We start from the raw sequence: 22,129 nt of genomic DNA on the forward strand, positions 1-22,129 counted from the left end.
CAGGTCAGTCATGGGGTCCCCGTACCCCTAAACCCCCCCTGGCCGGCCCTGGGACCCCCCCCCCCCATTGAGCCCTGAGACCCCTTCCCCCAGGTCAGCCATGAGGGCCTTGCACCCCAAAACCCCCCCGGGGCTGCCTGAGACCCCTCCCCAGTCAGCCCCGAGACCCCCCCCATGTCAGTCATGGGGTCCCTGCATCCCAAATCCCCCCCGGGCCACCCCCGAGACCCCCCCGGACCATCTCTGAGACCCCTCCCCAGTCAGCCCCGAGACCCCCTAATCAGCCCTGACCCCCCCCGGGCCGGCCCCGAGGTCCTCGGACCCCAAAAATTCCCCCGGGCCCTCCCAAGACCCCTCCCAGACCATCTCTGAGACCCCCCCCCAATCAGCCTTGAGACCCCCCCCCTGGGCCATCCCTCGGGTTCCTGTACCCCAAATCCCCCCCAGGCCAGTCCGAGACCCCCCCGGGTCAACCCCGAGACCCCCCCAGGCCGGTTCTGAGGCCCCTGCACCCCCAAACCCCCCCGGGTCAGGCCTGAGACCCCCCGGGGCAGCCCAAGACCCCCCAGACCATCTTTGAGACCCCCCCCGGTGCCATCCCTGAGGTCCCCGCACCCCAAAACCCCCCCTGGACCTGCCCGAGACCCCCCCCGGGTCACCCCCGAGTTACCCTGACCCCCCCCAGGTCACCCCCGAGCCCCCCCGGTGCAGCAGCGCCCCCGAGGGGCTCCAGGGAGGGTCTGGGGGCGCTCAGAGTGGGGGGGCGGGGGGTGTGGGGGGGTCCCCTCCAGCTCCAGGTGAGGACCCGCAGTAATGGGGAGGGGGCTGCAGACCCCCCAGGGGAGGGGACAGCGGGGCCGGGGGTCGCACAGGGGGGGTCGCGGGGGGCTCTGACCCCTCCCCAACCCAGGGGCGCCCCCACGACCCCGCCGGGGGTCCCGGGGCATCTCCCCTTCCCCATTTGCCCCGCGGATCCCGGGGGTCCTGACCCCCCCCCCCATCTTCGGGAGGTTTTGGGGTCCCCCCGGTTGGGGCAGAACCCCGGGGGGATCCTGGGGGTCCCTCGGGGGGTCCCGGGGGTCGCTCGGGGGGATCGGGGGTCCCTCCCTTCCTTGGGGGGGTCCCGGGCATCGCCCCCTCCCCCGCGTTCCCCCGTTCCCCCGGGGGTCCCTTGGGGGGTCCCGGGGCATCGCCCCCTCCCCCGTTCCCCCGGGGGTCCCTTGGGGGGTCCCGGGGGTCTCTCGGGTGTCCCTTGGGGGGTCCCGGGGCGTCGCCCCCTCCCCCGTTCCCCCGGGGGTCTCTCGGGGGTCCCTTGGGGATCCCTTGGGGGGTCCCGGGGCGTCGCCCCCTCCCCCGTTCCCCCGGGGGTCCCGGGGGTCTCTCGGGTGTCCCTTGGGGGGTCCCGGGGCGTCGCCCCCTCCCCCGTTCCCCCGGGGGTCCCGGCGCCGCGCGGGGCTGGGCGGACCCCCCCGGTCCCGGCGCCCGCCCCCGGCTCCCCCCGCCCCGCCCCGCCCGCCGGTGCCGGTGCCGGTGCCGGGGCCGCCTCGGGGAAAGTTGCGGCGAGCCCCGGGCGGCGGAGGCAGCGCCGGCGGCCGCGGGCACCGCGAGCGGCGACACCGGGGCTGGGCGACACCGGCGGCACCGGCGGCACCGGCGGCACCGGCGGCGGCAGCGGCCGAGCATCCCCCGGTAGGAGCGCGCAGCATCCCCGGCGCCGGCGCTGCCATCCCCGCTCCTTCTCCCCCGCTTCCCTCCGCTTCTCCCTCCCCGGTTCTCCGTTCCCGCTTCTCCCATCGCGGCTCTCCCTCCCCGGTTCTCCCCTCCCGGTTCCCCCATCCCCGTGCTCCGTTCCCGGCTCTCCCTCCCGGTTTCCCCGTTCCCGGTTCTCCCCTCCCGCTTCTCCGTTCCCGGCCTCTCCCTCCCGGTTCCCCCGTGCCGCCGCTCCCACCCCCGGTGCCCGGATCCATCTTGGCTCCGGTGCTGCCTGCGCAGCCGCCGGCTACCGGGGGGCGGGGGGAGGCCGGGCCGGGGGGGCGCCCGCCGGGGCTGCGGCCGCTACCGGGGCCCGCGGGAGACACCGGAGAACGGGGCCCGGGGGCAGCTCCGGGGGTGCGGGAGGCACCGGCGGACGGGGCCGGGGGAGGCGCGGGGGGTACGGGAGGCACCGGGAGGCACCGGGAGGAACCAAGCGGGGGTTACCGGGAGGAACCGGCGGGCTACGGGAAGGAGCCGGGGATACCGGGAAGGAGCGGGGGCTACCGGAGGGACCGCGGGGTTACGGAAAGCACCGGGAGGGACCGGGGGGCTACCGGAGGGACCGGGGGGCTACGGGAAGGAGCCCAGGGGATACCGGAGGGACCGAGGGGCTACCGGAGGGACCGGGGGGTACCAGGGGGTACCGGGAGGCACCGGGAGGTACCGCGGGGTACCGGGGGGTACCGGGGGCTACCGGGGGGTACCGGGCGGTACCGGAGGGACCGGGCCGGGCTGAGCCGCGCTCGCCGCCCGTGCCCAGGGGCGATGGAGCCGCCGCGGAGCCTCCCGGGGCTGGAGCGGGAGCGGGCGGCGCTGGACGCGGCCGGGGGGTGCCCGTCCCCGCTGGACGCCAGGGCCGTGCCCGGCAGGAAGGTCTGGGTCAAGCTGCGGGCGCTGTGAGTGACCCCCGGCCGCGGGACCCCCGCCCAGAGAGAGCCCAGAGCCACAGAGACCCCAGACCCCAAAGGGAGACCCCAGAGCCACAGAGAGAGACTGCAACCCCAAAGAGGGACCCCAGACCCAAAAGGGAGACCCCAGAGCCAGAGAGAGACCCCAGAGCCAGAGAGAGAGACCCCCAAACCCAAAGGGAGAGACTGCAACCCGAAAGAGGGACCCCAGACCCCAAAGAGAGACCCCCAAACACAGAGAGCGACCCCAGACCCAACAAGAGACCCCAAACCCAGAGAGAGCCCCGGGGGGACCCCCAAAGAGAGATCCCCCCAAAAGAGAGATCCCCCCCAGAGCAGGACCCCCGAACCACAAACTGGGACCCCCAAATCGGTACCCCCAAATCGGGACCCTTAAACTGCAAACTGGGACCCCCAAACCCCAAACTGAGACCCCCAAACTGGGACACCTCAAACCCCAAACCGGGACCCTTGAACCGCAAATTGGGACCCCCCAAACCCCAAACCGGGACCCCCAAACCGGGACCTTTAAACCCCAAACTGGGACCCCCAAACCCCAAACCGGGACCCCCAAACCCCAAATTGGGACCCCCAAACCCCAAACCCAGACCCCTGACCCATCCGAGGATCCCATCCCAACCAACCCCTGAGCCCCCACTCTGGGCACCCCATTCCCCTCCAAGACCCTCACCCCAAAAAGCCCCAGGGACCCTCGGGGTGTCCCCAGGGACCCTCGGGGTGTCCCCAAGCCTCCTTTGGGCCCCTTTGGGGACCGACTCGGGGTCCCCTCCCCTGGTGTGCCGCTCCGGGGGTGTCCCCGCGGGGTGACAGCGGCCCCGGGGTGTCCCCAGCGCTGCGGGGACATTGCAGGTGCTGCAGGTGCCACCCCCGTGCCACCGCTGCCCTCGGGGGGGGGGTGCCGGGGGTGCCACCCCCTCACCTGTGCCAGGCGCTCACGTGCCCCGCGCCCACCTGCGGCACGTGCGGAGCCCGGGGGGGGTCCCCGTGGGGCGGGGGCGGCCCGGGGGGCGCCACGTGCGTGGGGACACGCGTGGGGACACGTGTGGGACGCGGGGAGGGCACGGGCGGGGCGGGGCACGCGCGCGGGGCACACCTGGGCTGCGTGTGGCACACCTGAGCGTGCCCGGGGACAAGGGGGTGACACTGTGGGGGTGACGCTGTGGGGGCGACACACGCGTGTGCACGGGGGGTTGTGTTACACGTGTGTCCCCGCGTGTCGCTCCCACAGGTGTGTCCCCAAAGCGGGGGCTGTCCCCTCCTGAGCCCCCCCAGCGTCCCCACCCCGCCATCCCCAGGGGTGACGGTGCCGGGGGTCCCCGAGGCCACCCTGTCACCCCTGGGGACGTGGGGGTCACCGGGTGGCAGCAGGTGGCCCAGGGGTGGCACTTAGCGGGGTGGCACAGCCAGGCCCTGTCCCTTGTCCCCACGGGTGACACGGGGGGCTCGGGGCATGGCTGTCCCCGAGGGGGGTCCCTGAGGGTCCCCACGGGGGTGGCGGGGCGCAGGAAGGTGACAATCGCTGTCCCCAAGGTCACAGCAGCGCCGGTGACGTCTGTGCCCCCCCCGGCCCCCCTCGCTGTCGCTGTCACCGTCACTGTCGCCGTGACCGGGGGACGTGGTGGCCCCTCCCCAGCGCGTGGCTCCGGTGCCTGTGGTGGCCGCAGCGCGGTGTCCTTGTGCTGGCACGGTGGCAGCGCCCGTGTCCCCACGCTGTCACCACCCTGGGCCCCCCCCGTGCCATCTGTGCCACCCCCCGTGCCACCTGTATCACCCTGTGCCGCCTGTATCACCCCATGCCAACTGTGCCGCCCCATGCCACCTGTATCACCCCGTGCCATCTGTGCCACCCCATGCCACCTGTATCACCCTGTGCCGCCTGTGCCACCCCATGCCACCTGTTTCACCCCGTGCCACCTGTGCCACCCCATGCCACCTGTGCCACCCCATGCCAACTGTGCCACCCCATGCCACCTGTATCACCCTGTGCCACCTGTGCCACTCCATGCCACCTGTGCCACCCCATGCCACCTGTATCACCCCATGCCACCTGTATCACCCTGTGCCACCTGTGCCACCCCGTGCCACCTGTGCCACCCCGTGTCGTGGTGCCATGGGGATGGCGCTCCCCAGACAGGAGTCTCCCAATTCCCTGTCCCCTTCCTGTGTCCCCCTCCTGTCCCCAACCCGGGGGTGCTGTCCCCCTCTCCTGGGGGAGTCAATGCCACCCTGTGCCCACCCTGGGGCTGTCCCCGGGGGTCCCTAACCCTCTGCCCCACCCCCACCCCCGTGCCAGGGGTCCCATCTGTCCCCGGGTGTCCCTAACGCTGTGTCCCTGCTGTCCCTGGATGTCCCTGACCCTGTGCCCCCCATTGCTGTCCCCTCTGTCCCTGGCTGTCCTTAACCCTGTGCCCCCCGTTCTGGGGGTCCCTAACCCTGTCCCCCCATTCCGAGGGTGTCCCCTCTGTCCCTGGCTGTCCCTGGCGGTCCCGCCCTGTTCCAGGGGTGCCCCCCACGCCTCTCTGTCCCTGGGTGTCCCTAACCCTGTCCCCCCCCATTCTGAGGGTGCCCCCCTGTCCCTAACCCTGTGCCCCCCATTCCGGGGGTCCCTAACCCTGTGCCCCCTGTCCCTGACTGTCCCTAACCCTGTGCCCCCCGTTCCAGGGGCGCCCCTGGTGCCCCCCTGTCCCTAACCCTGTGCCCTCCATTCCGGGGGTCCTAACCCTGTCCCCACCATTCCGGGGGTGCCCCCTGTCCGAGACTGTCCCTAACCCTGTGCCCCCCATCCCGGGGCTCCCTAACCCTGTCCCCCCTGTCCCTCCCCGTCCCTAACCCTGTCCCCACCATTCCGGGGGTGCCCCCTGTCCCTCCCTGTCCCTAACCCTGTCCCACCCCATTTTGGCTGTCCCTAACCCTGTCCCCCCCATTCCGGGGCTCCCTAACCCTGTCCCCCCATTCCGGGGGTGCTCCCTGTCCCTCCCTGTCCCTAACCCTGTCCCCACCATTCCGGGGGTGCCCGCTGTCCCTCCCTGTCGCTAACCCTGTCCCCCCATGCCGGGGGTGCCCCCGGTGCCCCCCAGGCTCCGTTTCCTGCTCAAGCAGCTCGAGGCGGGCGAGGTGAACGTGGAGGAGCTGAAGCGCAACCTGGAGTACGCGGCGTCGCTGCTCGAGGCCGTGTGCATCGACGAGACCAGGTGGGCAGGGGACACCCAGGGGACACCCAGGGGACGCCCGGGGGCGGGCGCGGCGGCGCTGAGTGCCCCCGTGCCCCCAGGCAGGTGCTGGACACGGAGGACGAGCTGCGGGACATGGGCTCGGACGCGGCCGTGCCCTCCGAGGTGCGCGACTGGCTCGCCGCCACCTTCACGCAGCAGGCGCGGGCCAAGGGCCGCCGCGCCGAGGAGAAACCCAAATTCCGCAGCATCGTGCACGCCGTGCAGGCCGGCATCTTCGTGGAGAGGTGACAGAGGGGACACGGGCACGGGGACACGGCGAGGGGGGCGTTGGAGGGGACGGGGACACGGTGAGGGGGGTGTGGGGGACACGCTGAGCAAGGCACAGAGGGGAGAGGGACACCCCGAGATGGGCACGGGGGGGACACCCTGAGGATGGCACACAGGGGACAGGGACACTCCGAGATGGGCACGGGGGGACAGGGACACCCTGAGGATGGCACAGAGGGGACAGGGAGGGTGCAGAGGGGACAGGGACACACTGAGGGGGACACAGAGGGGACAGGGAGGGCACAGGGGGGACGGGGACACACCAAGGAGGGCATGGGGGACACAGGGACACACTGAGCAGGGCACGGAGGGGACACAGTGGGGACAGAGCTTCTTGGGAGGGATGTGACAGTATGGGAGATGAGCTGAGAGCAGAGGGGTCCCCCAAACCCAGAGACTGTCCCCAGCATCAGGTGGGTCCCCAAAACACAGGAAGGTCCCTAGAACCAAGGTGGGTCCCCAGGAGAGCCCCGAGGGGTCCCCAGGTGTGTCCCCAGCTCTGTCCCCAGTCCCAGGGGTGTCCCCAGGGGTGTCCCCAGGGGTGTCCCCAGGGGTGTCCCCAGCCCTCAGGTGGGTCCCCAGTCCTTGGGGGTCCCCAGGGGTGTCCCAAGCCCCCCAGGCCCCCCAGCCCTGCCTCCCCCCAGGATGTTCCGCCGGATGTACACGGCCGTGGGGCCCAGCTACTCCTCCTCCGTCCTCAACTGCCTGAAGGTACCAAAAAAAAACCCCCAAAAAATCCCCCAAGAAAACCAAAACCAAGGGGGGCTGCTGGGAGCCACTGGGAGGCACTGGGAACCAGTGGGAGGCACTGGGGATCAATGGGAATCAATGGGGATATCAATGGCAATCAATGGGAATAACTGGGAATCAATAGGAATCAATAGGAATCAATGGGAACCAATGGGATATCAATGGAATATCAATGGAATATCTGGGAATGTCTGGAAATCAATGGGAATAACTGGGAATCAATGGGAATCGATGGAATATCTGGAAATCAATGGGAATAACTGGGAATCAATGGGATATCAATGGAATATCTGGGAATGTCTGGAAATCAATGGGAATAACTGGGAATAACTGGGAATCAATGGGAATCAATGGGATATCAATGGGAATCAATGGGAATCAATGGGATATCACTGGGAATCTCTGTGAATCAATGGAAATCTCTGGGAATTTGAGAATCAATGGGATATCTGGGAATCAATGGGAATCATTGGGAATCAATTGGAATAACCAGGAATAAGTGGGAATAAGTGGGAATAAGTGGGAATAAATGGGAATAAATGGGAATAAACGGGAATTACGGACTTCGCTGGGGCTTTACTGGGAATTGCTGGGCATTCCCGGAATTGCTGGGCACCCCTGGAATTCCCGGGCCCCCCCCGTGTCCCCCGGTGTCCCCAGCGGTGTCCCCGTGTCCCCCAGGGCCTGGACCAGTGGTGCTTTGACGTGTTCTCGCTGCACCGCGCGGCCGAGGAGCACTCGCTGCGCACGGTGGTGTTCGAGCTCTTCACCCGCCACAACCTCAACAGCCGCTTCAAGGTGGGGATGGAGCCCCAAAATACCCAAAAAATACCCCAAAATACCCCAAAATAACCTCCACAACATCAACAGCTGCTTCAAGGTGGGGATGGAGCCCCAAAATACCCAAAAAATACCCCAAAATACCCCCAAAATACCCCCCATGACCTCAACAGCCGCTTCAAGGTGGGAATGGAACTGCAAAATACCCCAAAATATCCCAAAAATAACACAAAATACCCCCAATACCCCCACAACCTCAACAGCCCCTTCAGGGTGTGCCCAGGATCCCAAAATTCCAAAAATACCCCAAAAATCTGGCCCACAACCTCAACAGCCGCTTCAAGGTGGGAATGGAACCCCAAAATCCCCAAAAGTACCCCAAAATCCCCCCAAAATACCCCAAAATACCCCCACAACCTCAACAGCCGCTTCACGGTGTGAATAGCACCCCAAAATACCCCAAAAGTCACCCCCACAACCTCAACAGCCGCTTCAAGCTGTGACCCAACATTCAAAATCCTCCAAAACACCCCCGCAAAAAAACCCAAAAAACCCCCAAAAACCCAAAACAGCCCCAAAACCCTCCCCAGGAGCCCCAAACTCCAACCCAGGACTCCCTCAGGACCCTCCCAAAATCCACCCCAGGACCCGCAAACTCCGCCCGATGACCCCCAAAATCCACCCCAGGACCCCCAAAATCCACCCAAGACCCCCAAACTGCCCTCCAGGACCCCCAAACTGCCCTCCAGGACCCCCGAGCTTCCCCTTGGGGACTGTCCCCCCCGTGTCACCGCGATGTCCCCACAGATCCCCGGCGCGTTCCTGACGTCGCTGCTGGAGGCGCTGGAGGGCGGCTACGGAAAGTTCCGGAACCCCTACCACAACCAGGTGCACGCGGCCGACGTCACCCAGACCGTGCACTGCTTCCTGCTGCGCACCGGCATGCTGGTACGGGGACACGGGGACACGGGGACACGGGGACACGGGGCTGTCCCCAAGGGTGGCACCGCACAACCCAACCTGCCTGTCCCCATGGCCCGGTGCTGCTCGTTGCCATGGGAATGTCCCCAGGGTGGCACCGGGGACACACATGGGTGGCACCTGGAATGGGTCTGTGCACAGTTGTCACATGTGGGGTGGCACCTGGCACACATCTGTGCCCCACTGTCCCTACAGTTGTAACATGGTGACACCTGGCACACATCTGTGCCCCATTGTCCCATCACAACTGTCACATGTGTGGTGGCACCTGGCATATGTCTGTGCCCCACTGTCCCTACACAGTTGTCACATGCCTGGTGGCACCTGGCACACATGTGTGCCCACTGTCCCCATCTGACTGTCACATGAGGGATGGCACCTGGTGCGCATGCTGCCCGTTGTCCCCACGTGGTTGTCACGGCACACCTGGGGTGTCGCACTTATGGTGGAGGTGGCCCTGTCCCCATCCTTGTCCCTGACTTGCTGTCCCTGTCCCATCCCTGTCCCCATCCCTGTCCCTGTCCCTGTCCCTGTCCCCATCGCTGTCCCTGTCCCTGTCCCCGTCCCTGTCCCTGTCCCTGTCCCCGTCCCTGTCCCCATCCCTGTCCCTGTCCCATCCCTGTCCCCATCCCTGTCTCTGTCCCCATCCCTGTCCCCATCCCTGTCCCTGTCCCTGTCCCTGTCCCTGTCCCTGTCCCCATCCCTGTCCCTGTCCCTGTCCCTGTCCCCATCCCTGTCCCTGTCCCCATCCCTGTCCCTGTCCCTGTCCCATCCCTGTCCCTGTCCCTGTCCCCATCCCTGTCCCTGTCCCTGTCCGTGTCCCCATCCCTGTCCCTGTCCCTGTCCCTGTCCCTGTCCCTGTCCCCATCCCTGTCCCTGTCCCTGTCCCTGTCCCGTCCCTGTCCCTGTCCCTGTCCCATCCCTGTCCCGTCCCTGTCCCATCCCTGTCCCATCCCTGTCCCCGTCCCCGTCCCTGTCCCCAGCACTGCCTGTCCGAGATCGAGCTCCTGGCCATCGTCTTCGCCGCCGCCATCCACGACTTCGAGCACACGGGGACAACGAACAGCTTCCACATCCAGACCAAGTGAGGGCACGGGGACAGGGACACGGCATGGCACGGGTGGCACAGCACGGCACAGGGACACGGCACGGCACAGATGGCATGGCACGGCAGGGATGGAGCATGGCACTGGGACACAGCGTGACATGGGGGACGTGGCGTGGCACAGGGACATGGCACAGCATGGTGACACGGCACAGCAGGGGTGGCGTGCCACAGGTGACACAGCATGGCATGAGTGGCACAGCATGGCATGGGGGACATGGCATGGCACAGGTGTCACAGCATGGCATGGGTGGTGCAGCACAGGTGGCACAACAGACGTGGCATAGCATGGCACAGCATGGGTGGCACAATATGGCATGGCACAGGTGGCATGGGATGGGATGGGTGACACAGCAGATGTAGCACAGCATGGCACACCTGACACAGCATGGCACAGGTGACATGGCATGGCTTGGGTGGCACAGTGTGGGTGGCACGGCGTGTCCCAGGCATGGCTGCGGAGCCATCCTGGGGACACCGTGGTGACACCTGCGGAACGCTCGTGGCCACCAACCCAGCCGGGACACAGCCGTGCTGCCACCCAGGGCCACCCCTCGCTGTCCCCGTGCCCAGTGTCCCCATGGTGTCCCCGTGGTGTCCCCAGGTCGGACACGGCCATCCTGTACAACGACCGCTCGGTGCTGGAGAACCACCACATCAGCGCCGTGTTCCGCCTGATGCAGGACGAGGAGCTCAACATCTTCGTCAACCTCACCAAGGACGAGTTCGCGTAAGGTCCCCTCGCTGCCCCCTGGCCGTCCCCACCCTGTCCCCTCGCTGTCCCTGACCGCGTCCCCTCTGTCCCCTCAGCGAGCTGCGGGCGCTGGTCATCGAGATGGTCCTGGCCACCGACATGTCCTGCCACTTCCAGCAGGTCAAGTCCATGAAGACGGCGCTGCAGCAGCTGGAGAGGTGGGTGGGGGCGGTGGCCAGCGCCAGGTGTGTCCCCAGGGGTGGCGGGCTGGCTCTGGGGACAATCCGGGCTCTTGTCCCCAGGCTGGACAAGGCCAAGGTGCTGTCACTGCTGCTGCACGCGGCCGACATCAGCCACCCCACCAAGCAGTGGGCGGTGCACAGCCGCTGGACCAAGGCGCTCATGGAGGAGTTCTTCCGGCAGGTAGGGCCGGGGCCGGGCGGGGGGACGCGGGGGACACCCCGTGGGGACACCACGGATGTCCCTTGCCTTGCCAGGGGGACAAGGAGGCCGAGCTGGGGCTGCCCTTCTCGCCCCTCTGCGACCGCACCTCCACGCTGGTGGCCCAGTCGCAGATCGGTGAGTGCGGGCGAGGTCCCGTCCCCGTCCTGTCCCCTCGCTGTCCCCACGCTGTCCCCGGTGTGTCCCCAGCAGCAGCGCCGTGTCCCCTCCTTCCTGTCCCCAGGGTTCATCGACTTCATCGTGGAGCCGACGTTCTCGGTGCTCACCGACGTGGCCGAGAAGTTGGTGACGCCGCTGCCCGAGGACGGCTCCAAGGCCAAGGGCAACCCCGCGGCCACCCAGCAGCCCAGGTGGGCATCCCTGTCCCCAAGGTCCGTGCCCTGCAGTGGCAGTGGTGGCCCTGGCCCGCTGCCAGCTGTCCCCGTTGTCCCCCAGCTCGCAGTGGCGGCAGCCGTCCCTGGATGAGCACCTGGAGGACATCAAGGCCGACCTGGCCGGGTTCCGCTCCACCTGGACCAAGCACATCCAGGAGAACAAGCAGAAGTGGAAGGAGAGGGCGGCCAGCGGTAGGGGACGGCCACCATGGCCATTATGCGCCACCATGGCCACTACGGCCACCAATGGCCACCATGGCCACCAAGGCCCCCATGGCCACTAGAGCCACCATGGCCACCACGGCCACCACAGCCATTATGGCCACCATGGCCACTACAGCCACCATGGCCACCACGGCCACCACAGCCGTTATGGGTCACCACGGCCAGTATGGCCATCATGGGCCACTACAGCCACCATGGCCACTATAGCCACCACGGCCACCACAGCCATTATGGCCACCATGGGCCACCACGACCACCACATTCACCATAGCCACCATGGTCACTACAGCCACTATGGTCACTACAGCCACCATGACCACCAATGGCCACCATGGCCACCATGGCCACCATGGTCACTACAGCCACCAATGGCCACCACGGCCACCATGGCCACCATGACCACCAATGGCCACCATGGCCACCATGGTCACTACAGCCACCAATGGCCACCACGGCCACTGAGGAGGGGCTGGGGACCACCACAAACTGCTCAGGGCCAGCTGTGTCCCAGTGTCCTCAGGCTAGGAGGTGACACAAGCGCGGTGCAGGTGGCACAACCTGGACTGCGTGGGGAGGTGGCCCTGGGGGGGACACGAGTTCTGGGGTGTCCCCGGTGACCCTGCCCGTGTCCCCCAGGCATCACCAACCAGGCGTCCATCGATGAGCTGTCCCCGTGCGAGGAGCCCGCGGCCACCACCGGGACACACAGCGAGAACGGGGACGTGGATTAGCGGGGGGAGGAGCCAGGTGGGGACACCGGGAAAGGGGCGGGGACACCGGGAAAGGGAGGAGTCGATGGGAAAGGGGCGGGGACACTGGGAAAGGGGCGGGGACATCAGAAAAAGGGGCGGGGATAATGGAAAGGGGCGGGGATAATGGAAAGGGGCGGGGACACCGGGAGGAGGGCGGGGACACCAAGAAAGGGGCGGGGACACCGGGAGAAGGGCGGGGACACCGGGAAAAGCGAGGTGGGGACCCCAGGAGTGGGCTGGGGACACCGCGGTGACTGTCCCCTCCCAGCAGGTCCCTGTCCAGCTGAGTGACACCGTCTCAGTGACACCGTCTTGTCTTCGATGCCATCGAGTTCAGAACCATCTGTGCCAGGAGCCCCCGGGGCCGGGCTCGGATCGGTGTCGCCCCTGTGCCAGGCCCGGTGTCACCTCTGTGCCAGGCCTGGTGTCACCGCCATGCCAGGCTTGGTGTCAGCCCTGTGCCAGGCTTGGTGTCACCACTGTGCCATGATCGGTGTCACCCCTGTGCCAGGCCCGGTGTCACCGCCATGCCAGGACTGGTGTGACCGCTGTGCCAGGCCTGGTGTCACCGCCGTGCCAGGAGCCCCCCGGGCTGTCCCCTCTGTCCCAGTGTCACCGGTCCCTCACTGCCACCCCCGGCCCCCCGCACCGGGCTCAGTCCTTTGGGATTTTTAAAAACGCTTTTCCTGCTCGGGAGGGGCTGGGGCGGGGACGGTGGCACTGGGGACAGCTGGGGAGACACGCTGGGGACATGCGTGGGGACATGTTGGGGACAGCCAGGGGGACAGATCCCCTCGGGGTCTGGCTGGTGCCACCGTGAGGGTGGCACTGTGCCCTGTCCCCATCCAGCCCGGGGACAGGAACAGGAACAAGAGAGGGGACAAGAATGGGGACAAGGACAGAGACAGGGACAGGGATGGGGACGGGGACAGGAGAGGGGACAGGGACAGGGACAGGGACAGGGACAGGGACAGGGACAGGGACAGGGACAGGGAGGTCCCATCCAGAGTGGCGGGGGTGGCACTGGGGACAGGGAGTGGCAGGGACAGGGACGGATCCCTCTCTGGTGTCCCCCCAGCTCTGGTGTGTCCCTGGAATGTCCCCGGTTCCTGTGACATCCCGGGAGTGCTCGGGAATGCTGGGAATCTTTGGGAATCTTTGGGAATGTTCCGGAATGTTCCAGAATGCTCCCACATCCTGGTCCGGCCACCCCCTCCAGCTCCAGTGAGCCCCGGGAACCCCGGAATGCTTGGGGAATCCATGGTTCCAATCTCAGACCCGGGAATACTCCAGAATCCTGGATCCAGGCTTGGAATCTTCCAGAATCCTGGGTTTGGCCTTGGGAATGTCCCAGGATCCCAAATCCAGCCTTGGGATCTTCCAAGGGAAGACACCAAACTGAGTTTCAGGAATGTTCCAGAATCATGGATCCAGCCCTGGGAATGCTCCAGAATCGTGGATCCGGCCCCAGGAATGTTCCAGGATCCCAGATTCAGGAATGTTCCAGAATCCTGGATCCACCCTCGAGAATGTTCCAGAATCCCGGATCTGGGAATGTTCCAGAATCCAGGATCCAGCCCAGGAATGTTCCAGATCCCAGATCCACCCTCAGAATGTTCAAGAATCCCGGATCTGGGAATGTTCCAGAATCCAGGATCCAGCCCAGGAATGTTCCAGATCCCGGATCCACCCTCAGAATGTTCCAGAATCCCGGATCTGGGAACGTTCCAGAACCCCGGACCCACTGCCCCCCCCCCGAGCACCGCCCACCCTCCCGGATTCCCGGGATGCCCCGCCCCCCCCGGGAATGTTCGGGAATGTCCCGGGAATGCTCAGGAATGTTCGGGAACGCCCGGACCCCCCCCCCCCCCCCACCAGCCCCCGGCCCCTCCCACTCCGGCCCTGGCCCCGCCCCCCGTGTTTGTATTTTCGTACCCCGTGTCCCCCCCGTGTCCCCCCCTCCGTGTCCCCCCCTCGGTCACCGCTGGCAGAGCTCCGCCCCCCCCCACACCCCGCATGTGTCCCCCCCGCGCCGCCGCCGCTAACGAGCAATTAATTATTAATTAATGAGTTAATTAATAAACGCCGCCGTCGCCACCACCACGGCCGCGCTCCGGCCATTGGGGAGGGGGGGGGGGGGAAACTGAGGGGGTGGAATTTGGGGAGGGGGCGGAATTTGGGCGTGGGGGCGGCCCCAAGGGGGGTCCTGGAGACCCCCCCAGTATCCAAAATGGGGTCCTGACCCCACCCCAGCATCCAAACTGGGTCTGGGGTCTCCCCAGTATCCAAAAGGGGGTCCTGGAATCCCCCCCACCCAACGCAAAATGGGGTCCTGACCCCACCCCAGCACCCCAAAAAGGGTCTGGGGTCCCCCCAACACCTATGGGGGGGTCCTGGAGCCCTCTCAACCCCCAAAAGGGGGTCCTGGAGCCCCCACCAAGCACCCAAAATAGGGGTCCCGACCCCCACCCCAGCACCCAAAGGGATTTTGACCCCCCCCAGGCCCAAAATTGGTTCGGACCCCCCCCACTCATAAGGGGGTCCCCCCCACCCCCGGCGCGGCCCAAGCAGGAGGCGGGGGGGGAAAGGATCCCTTTAATTCCGGCTGGGGGGGGGGTCCCTGCACCCCCCTGTGTCCCTGTCCCCCTCCCACCCGTGTCCGTGCGCACGCGAGTGTCCCTGTCCCCTCCCGTGTCCCCTCCCGTGTCCCCTCCCGTGTCCCCTCCCGTGCCCAGGTGTCCCCCCCAGGCGTGCACAGGTGCGGGGGGGGCCCGGGGGTGGCAGTGATTGTGGGGGGGTCTGCTCAGTGTCCCCAATGTCCCCTGCCCTGGGGACACCCCCGAGGGTGGCAGTGATTGTGGGGGGGGGTCTGCTCAGTGTCCCCAGTGTCACCTGCCCTGGGGACCCCCGGGGGTGGCAGTGATTGTGGGGGGGGTCTGCTCAGTGTCCCCAATGTCCCCTGCCCTGGGGACCCCCGGGGGTGGCAGTGATTGTGGGGGGGGGTCTGCTCAGTGTCCCCAATGTCACCTGCCCTGGGGACCCCCAGGGGTGGCAGTGATTGTGGGGGGGTCTGCTCAGTGTCCCCAGTGTCCCCTGCCCTGGGGACCCCCGGGGGTGGCAGTGATGGGGGGGGCACACAGGGTGTCACTCAGTGTCCCCGGTGTCACCCAAGGGTGGCGGTGCGGGGTAAGGGGGGTGTGTGGCAGGTGTCACCTGCCCCGAGGTCCCCAGGGGGAGGGGACTTGCCCGTCAGAGCAAAATAAAATTAAATAAAACAAAATAAATTAAAAAATCCCAAAAGAATTCTGGGCGGCCCCAAAATCTTAGAAAACGGAATAAAAAAAATCTGCGCTGGCGTCCGGCGGCCACACCTGGGGACAAGGGACAGGGACAGCGCTGGGGACAGGGGAGGGGACACCCCTGTCACTGTGCCAGCAGGGCCACCTTGACCCTGGCACTGCCCCAGTGCCACCCCAGTGACATCCCAGTGATATCCCAGTGCCATGTCCCAGTGCCCCCCAGGTGTCCCAGTGCCACCCCAGTGTCCCAGCCTTGTGTCCCACTGCCCCAGTCTGGTGTCCCAGTGCCACCCTCGTGTCCCAACACCATATCCCTGTGCCCTCCAATGTCCCAGTTCTGTGTCCCAGTGCCACCCTAGTGCCACAGTACCATGTCCCAGTGCCCCTACACTGCCCCAGCCCAGTGTCCCCAATGTCCCCTAGTGTTCCCAGGTGTCCCCGGTGCCCCCAGTGTCCCCAGTGTGTCTCCAATGTGTCCCCAGTGCCCTCAGCGTCCCCAATGCCCCAATGCCCCCAATGCCCTCAATGTCCCCAATGCTCCCCAATGTCCCCAATGCCCCCAATGTCCCCAATGCCCCAATGCCCCCAATGCCCGCAGTGTCCCCAATGCCCCAATGCCCCCAATGCCCTCAATGCCCCCAATGCCCTCAATGCCCCCAATGTCCCTCAGCGTCCCCAGTGCCCTCAGCGTCCCCAATGCCCCCAATGCCCGCAGTGTCCCCAATGCTCCCCAATGTCCCCAATGCCCCCAATGCCCTCAATGCCCCCAATGTCCCTCAGTGTCCCCAGTGACCTCAGCATCCCCAATGCCCCCAATGCCCCAATGTCCCCAATGCCCCCAATGCCCCAATGTCCCCAATGTCCCCAATGCCCCCAATGCCCCAATGTCCCCAATGCCCTAATGTCCCCAATGTCCCCAATGCCCCCAATGCCCGCAGTGTCCCCAATGCTCCCCAATGTCCCCAATGTCCCCAATGCCCTCAATGCCCCCAATGTCCCTCAGTGTCCCAGTGTCCCCAATGTCCCCAGTGCCCCCAGCCCCCCCATCGTCCCCAGTGCCCTTAGCACCCGCAGTGTCCCCATTGTCCCCAATGCCCTCAGTGCCCCCAGTGTGTCCCCAGTGTCCCCAATGCCCCCAGTGTCCCCAGCGTGTCCCCAATGCCCCCAGTGTCCCCAGCGTGTCCCCAGTGTCCCCAGGCCGTACCTAGTGGCCGCTGCCCGCGCTGTCCCCAGGCTCTATATGGGTCCCGTCCTCAGCCCGGCTGCGCCGCACGGCCCCGGGGGTCCCGGCCCGGGGGGTCCCCGCTTGGGGGGTCCCGGCCTGGGGGGTCCCGGCCCGGGGTGTCCCCGCTTGGGGGGTCCCATCTCCGGGGGTCCCTGTGGGTGTCACAGCACAGGGGTGACCTCAGAGCCACTCAGTGCCTCCCAGTGCCCCCCCCAGTGCCCCCCAGTGCCCCCCCAGTGCCCCCCACTCACGGTGGCCGGGCGGGGCCGGGCCGGGGCTGTGCCGGTGCTCTGGCTCGGTGTCCCCGCCGCGGTGACAGCGGGCGGTGGCCGCCACCTCGTCGTCGTCGTCGCCGCCCTGCGCCTGCTTGCACAGGTGATGCTCCACCATCATCTGCAGCTCTGCCGGGCAGGGAGCGGCGCTGGGGGGGCGCGGGGGGGGCCCTGGTGACCGTCCCCACCCTCCCGGCGACACCGCCCGCGTGGCCTCGTGGTGGCCTCGTGGTGGCCTCGTGGTGGCGGGGACTGAGGCCGGTGTGGGGTGGGGACACCCAGCCACCCACAAACCGCGGTGCTGGGGGGGCTGTCACCCCTCTGTGATCCCCCCGTGTCCCCTCAAGGCCCTCCCGTGTCACCCCATGTCCACTCGTGTCCCCCTGTGTCCCCTCGTGCCTCCTTATGTCCTCCCGTGTCCCCTCATGTGCCCCCCCGTGTCCCTGTGACCCCCCCGTGTCTCCCTGCATGTCCCCCTGTGTCCCCCTCGTCCTCCCATGTCCCCTTGCGTCCCCCCCTCACGTCCCACTCATGTCCCCCTCATGTCCCTTCATGTCCCACCATGTCCCCCCCGTGTCTCTGTGACCCCCCCATGTCCCCCGTTGTCCCCCGTTGTCCCCCCATGTCCCCCTGTACCTTTCATGGTGGGGGTGCTGCGGGACACCTTCTTCCTCTGCCGGGGGGACATGGCCAGGCCGGACTGGGGGGGGGGGGGGGACACGGGGGCGGCTCAGGGGGGCTCTCCCCACTTTGGGGGGGGTCCCCTGGGGGTCCCCACAGCCCCCCCGGGCAGTGCCACCTACCTTCAGCAGGGGGTTGGGCAGCCGGTCCTCGTCGATCTCTGGGGGGGGCAGGAGGTCAATGAGGGTGGGGAGGCTCATCCTGCACCCCCCGAGGTCAATGAGGGGTGGGGGGTCCATCCTGCACCCCCAATGTCCACCTGGCCCCTCTGGGGGTCTCTGTGCCCTGGGGGTGTCATGGGGACGGTGCCACCACCCCCACCCTCCCCATTGTCACACGGATTGGGGTCCCACCCCCCATGAGTGGGGGTCCTGAGCATCATGTGGGGGTCACTGAGCATTTTTGGGGGGTCTCTGAGAAGGTGAAGGGGTCCCTGAGTCACTTTGGGGGTCCCTGAGTGCCATTAGGGGGTCCCTGAGCAGTTTGGGGGGGTCCCTGAGCAGGTTGGGGGGTCCCTGGGTGGGCTGGGGCCGGGGGGGACGCGGGGACACCGCTGGGACCCACCTGGGGATGATTGGTCACTGCTCAGGACAAGGTTGGCCGGGGTCGGGCGGCGCCTCCGGATCTGGGGGGACACGAGAGAAAAGTGGGACCCCCAGATAGGAACTGGGAGCCCCAGACTGGAACTGGGACCCCCAGAGATAGAACTGGGACCCCCAGATAGGAACTGGGACCCCCAGACATGAAACTGGGAACCCTGAACAGGGAACTGGGACCCCCAGAGATAGAACTGGGACCCCCGGCCGTGCCCCACTGGCCCTGTACCCGCCGTGTCACTGTCCCCAGGGCAGTGGTGGCCCTGTGCCCGCCGTGTCACTGTCCCCAGGGCAGTGGTGGCCCTGTGCCCACCGTGTCACTGTCCTGTCCTCAGGGCTGTGGTGGCCCTGTGCCCGCCGTGTCACTGTCCCCAGGGCGGTGGTGGCCCTGTGCCCGCCGTGTCACCGTGCCCAGGGCTGTGATGGCCCTGTGCCCACCGTGTCACTGTCCCCAAGGCGGTGGTGGCCCTGTGCCCGCCGTGTCACTGTCCCCAGGGCGGTGGTGGCCCCGTGGGGACAGGAGCTGGACGGACACACGGACACACACGTGGCTTTTCCATCACGGAGCTAATTATACCCGGCGGCGGGAAACGCGTGGGGACAGACGTGGGGACAGACACGGGGACAGACACGGGGACAGACACGGGGACACCGGGCGGGCCCTGCCCTTCCTGCGCGGCCCTGCCCTTGCCCAAGGTCACCCGGAGCCGCTCCGGCCGCTGCCCTTCGGTGGGGACAGCGGGGCCGTGGGGACAATGGGGACGATGGGGACAATGGGGACAATGGGGACGGCGGTGGGGACAGTGGGGACAATGGGGACAATGGGGACAGGCCGACCCCGCGCCCCCTTTCCCCGCTGACCCAGTAACGGAGCGCCTCCCACGCGCGGGTTTCCCGGCGAGGATTCCCTAATGAGGCGGGCTGCCTAATGAGATGCTGATGAGATGCTAATGAGGCGGGCGAGCGGCCGGGAGCCCCCCCCGCCCCTCCCGGCCCCTGCCCCCCCCCCCCCCGGCCCCAGCGCATCCTCCCGTGCCGGCCCCGTTGCCATGGAAACGCGGCTGGATGTGAACCGGGATTAACGGGAACCGGGAATCGCCGCCGACCCCCCCGACCCCCCCAATTCGGGATCGGGGTCCCCTCAGCTCCCCCCCCCCGCGACGGGGCTGGGCGGGTTTGGGGTCCCCCCCCAAGCCCCCGCAGCTCCGGGAGGGACCCCGAGAATCCGCGACCCCCCCCCCCCGGGACGCCGCAGCCCCTCCGGAGCCTCCCGAGGGTGCGGGGCGAGGCCGAGCCCCCCCCCCCCGTGCGACCCCCGGGGCGGGGATGGGGAGGGGGCAGCGGCGGCACCTGCTCAAGGTGACCCGGGTGGGGCCGGGACCCCCGGCTGAGCCCCCCGCCCTCATTCCGGGGGGATCCCGGGGCGGGGATGCGCTGGTCCTACCCCCCCCACGCTCCTTCCCTCCCTCCTCCTCCTCCTCCTCCTCCTCCATCCCCCATCCCTCCATCCCCGCTCCCTCCCGCCGCTATTTTTAGATCAATCTCCAGCATCGATTAAGGAGCGCGGCGGATCCGGGGGCGGCCGGGACGGGGCCGGCACCGGGAGAGGGCACCGGGCACCGGGAGCGGGCACCGGGAGCGGGCACAGGGTGGTACCGGGAGGGGCCCGGCCCGGCCCGGCTTGAATCGGGCGGGCAAAACCCAGCCGGGATGGTCCCCGAGGCCTCGGGGGGACTTGGGGACACGGGCAGAGGGGCAGGACAAAGGCCTGGGCTGGGCCTGGCACTCGGGGGGGCAAATAGGGGGCAAAAAGGGGGCAAACAGAGGAGAAAACAGGGGGCAAATAAGGGGGAAAATAGGGGACAAATAGGGGGGCAAACGGGGGGGAACTGGGGGCAAACAGGGGGGGAACTGGGGGCAAATAGGGGGCAAATAGGGGGAAAACGGGGGGGAACAGGGGGCAAACAGGGGGGCAAACAGGGGGCAAACAGGGGGGCAAACAGGGGGCGAAGAGGGGCAAACAGGGGGGAGAACAAGAGGGAAACGGGGGGGGCTCGGCTGGGCTGGGGGCCGGGGGCTGCCGGCTGTGGGGGCACACGGGGGGCACAAGGTCCTTGGGGAGGGTGGGGCTGGGCGGATTTGGGGACAACCCCGCAGGACACGGGGACACCGCGGTGCCACACGGAGAGGGGGACACGGCCGAGTCCCCCTCGCTGCGAGGGGCACCCCAGAAAGAGGAGCAGGGAGGGGACATCGTCGGTGTCACCTGCTGCCACCGCACGGGGCCGGGGTCACCCCCACCCACCCCTGAGAGGCGCCGGGTGAGACCCCCGGGAGGGGAAACTGAGGCAGGGCAGGGCAGGGGGTGCCCGGGGCTGGGCAGTGCCCGAGGGGACGGGGACGGGGCTGGGGGTGCCCCTTAATGGGTGCTGGGGGGCTCGTGCCCCCTCCCCGCTCTCCCTTTCCCTCCTGGGGACCCCCCAAATTCTCCCCGTCCATCCTGGGGACCCCCAGCTCTGCTCCTCCATCCTGGGGACCCCCGAACTCTCCCCGTCCATCCCGGGGACCCCACGCTGCTGCCCCCGAGCCGGGGGGTGCCCCCGCATGGGCACATTCGGTGACATCGCTCCCTCTCCATTGGCACCGGGGAGCTCCTGGCCCCCCACCCCCAGGACCCCCGGCTGGGGGGGCACGGCAGGGACCCCCCCTCTTCTCCTCGCCCCCTTCAAGCCGCCGTGAGCGATGCGGGGCCGAGGGGTCCCCACTGACCCCCGGGGAGGGGGCAGGAGGGGCTGGGGGTCCCCGGCCGTGTCCCCGCGGGGTCACCCCGAGCGCGGGGCCGTGCTGGGACCGGCCCTGACGGGAGCAGGGCCTGGGGGGTCCCGGGGGTCCCGGGGGTCCCGGGGGTCCCGGTGGCGTCGCGCAGAGCGGGCACATGGCCCTGGCACCGTCCCCCCGCCGCCCCACGGGGACAGCGGCGGGTGGCCCCGGCACCGGGGGCCGCTCCCTCGCGTCGCCGCTGTCCCCGCGTCACCCCCGGCCTGGCGGTGCCACCCCCGGCCGGGCCGTGATCCCCGGAGCCGCCCGGAGCCCCCCGGAGCCCCCCGGAGCCCCCCCGGCTCGCTGCTCCGCGCGGCCCCGCGGCCCCCCCGTGTCCCCCCGGTGTCCCCCCGGTGTCCCCGCGGTGTCCCCCCGGTGTCCCCGCGGTGTCCCCGCACCTGCTCGGCCGCCTCCGGGTCCAGGTGCGGCTCCAGCAGCGGGACCGTGAACTGGATCTTGCGGGGGCTGTTGGGCTCCATCGCGGGCGCGGCGGCTCCGGCGGCTCCGGCGGCTCCGAGCGGCCCCGCCCCGGCCCCGCCCCGGCCCCGCCCCGGCCCCGCCCCGGGGAGGCCACGCCTCGCCCCGGGCCCCGCGCGCGGGACGCGGGGATGGACAACGGGACACCGGGGACGGGGCCTGGGACACCGGGACGGACACGGGGACAGACACAGGGACAGACACGGGGACACGGGGACAGACACGGGGACACGGGAACAGACACAGGGACAGGCACAGGGACACGGGGACAGACACGGGGACATGAGGAGAGACAGAGGGACATGAGGAGGGACACACGGACAGAGTCAGGAGAGTGGGACAGACACAGGGACACTGGGACAGATACAGGGACAGACACAGCGACATGAGGAGGGACACAGGGACGCACGCATGGATGGACCCTGGGACACGGGGACAGACAAACAGACGCA

At 68.2% G+C, this 22,129-nt stretch overlaps 2 protein-coding genes across 2 annotated transcripts; one reads left to right on the top strand and one right to left on the bottom strand.

The window, feature by feature from the left end:
* Positions 1 to 1,674: 1,674 nt before the first annotated feature.
* On the top strand, positions 1,675 to 13,258 carry PDE1B (phosphodiesterase 1B). Its single transcript, XM_058042117.1, has 16 exons — positions 1,675 to 1,689; positions 2,516 to 2,651; positions 5,762 to 5,875; positions 5,956 to 6,141; positions 6,829 to 6,895; positions 7,616 to 7,732; positions 8,522 to 8,662; positions 9,679 to 9,779; positions 10,405 to 10,530; positions 10,611 to 10,712; positions 10,797 to 10,917; positions 10,992 to 11,073; positions 11,180 to 11,306; positions 11,392 to 11,522; positions 12,192 to 12,302; positions 12,579 to 13,258. Exons 2-15 carry the CDS (start codon positions 2,521 to 2,523, stop codon positions 12,284 to 12,286), a joined length of 1,641 nt encoding a protein of 546 aa, XP_057898100.1. The 5' UTR covers positions 1,675 to 1,689; positions 2,516 to 2,520; the 3' UTR covers positions 12,287 to 12,302; positions 12,579 to 13,258.
* A 1,846-nt stretch (positions 13,259 to 15,104) lies between these two features.
* On the bottom strand, positions 15,105 to 21,726 carry PPP1R1A (protein phosphatase 1 regulatory inhibitor subunit 1A). Its single transcript, XM_058042196.1, has 7 exons — positions 21,599 to 21,726; positions 18,349 to 18,409; positions 17,907 to 17,944; positions 17,740 to 17,803; positions 17,083 to 17,232; positions 16,811 to 16,983; positions 15,105 to 15,678 (listed from the first exon to the last, which is right to left on the bottom strand). The coding sequence occupies exons 1-6, from the start codon at positions 21,677 to 21,679 to the stop codon at positions 16,811 to 16,813; spliced, it is 567 nt and encodes a 188-aa protein (XP_057898179.1). The 5' UTR covers positions 21,680 to 21,726; the 3' UTR covers positions 15,105 to 15,678.
* Positions 21,727 to 22,129: the final 403 nt, after the last annotated feature.

The sequence above is a fragment of the Melospiza georgiana genome, chromosome 29 (genome assembly GCF_028018845.1).
Source record: "Melospiza georgiana isolate bMelGeo1 chromosome 29, bMelGeo1.pri, whole genome shotgun sequence".
NCBI classification, from domain to species: Eukaryota; Metazoa; Chordata; class Aves; order Passeriformes; family Passerellidae; genus Melospiza; species Melospiza georgiana.

Bases quoted from the DNA above. Each gene is read 5' to 3' on its own strand.
- PDE1B (XM_058042117.1), top strand. From the start codon at position 2,521: ATGGAGCCGCCGCGGAGCCTCCCGGGGCTGGAGCGGGAGCGGGCGGCG. The intron at 6,896-7,615 runs GTACCAAAAAAA...CGTGTCCCCCAG, and splicing joins CCGTCCTCAACTGCCTGAAG to GGCCTGGACCAGTGGTGCTT. The intron at 11,307-11,391 runs GTGGGCATCCCT...GTTGTCCCCCAG, and splicing joins GCGGCCACCCAGCAGCCCAG to CTCGCAGTGGCGGCAGCCGT.
- PPP1R1A (XM_058042196.1), bottom strand. From the start codon at position 21,679: ATGGAGCCCAACAGCCCCCGCAAGATCCAGTTCACGGTCCCGCTGCTG. The intron at 18,410-21,598 runs GTGCGGGGACAC...GTGTCCCCCCAG, and splicing joins ACCCGGAGGCGGCCGAGCAG to ATCCGGAGGCGCCGCCCGAC. The intron at 17,804-17,906 runs GTAGGTGGCACT...CCCCCCCCCCAG, and splicing joins TGCCCAACCCCCTGCTGAAG to TCCGGCCTGGCCATGTCCCC.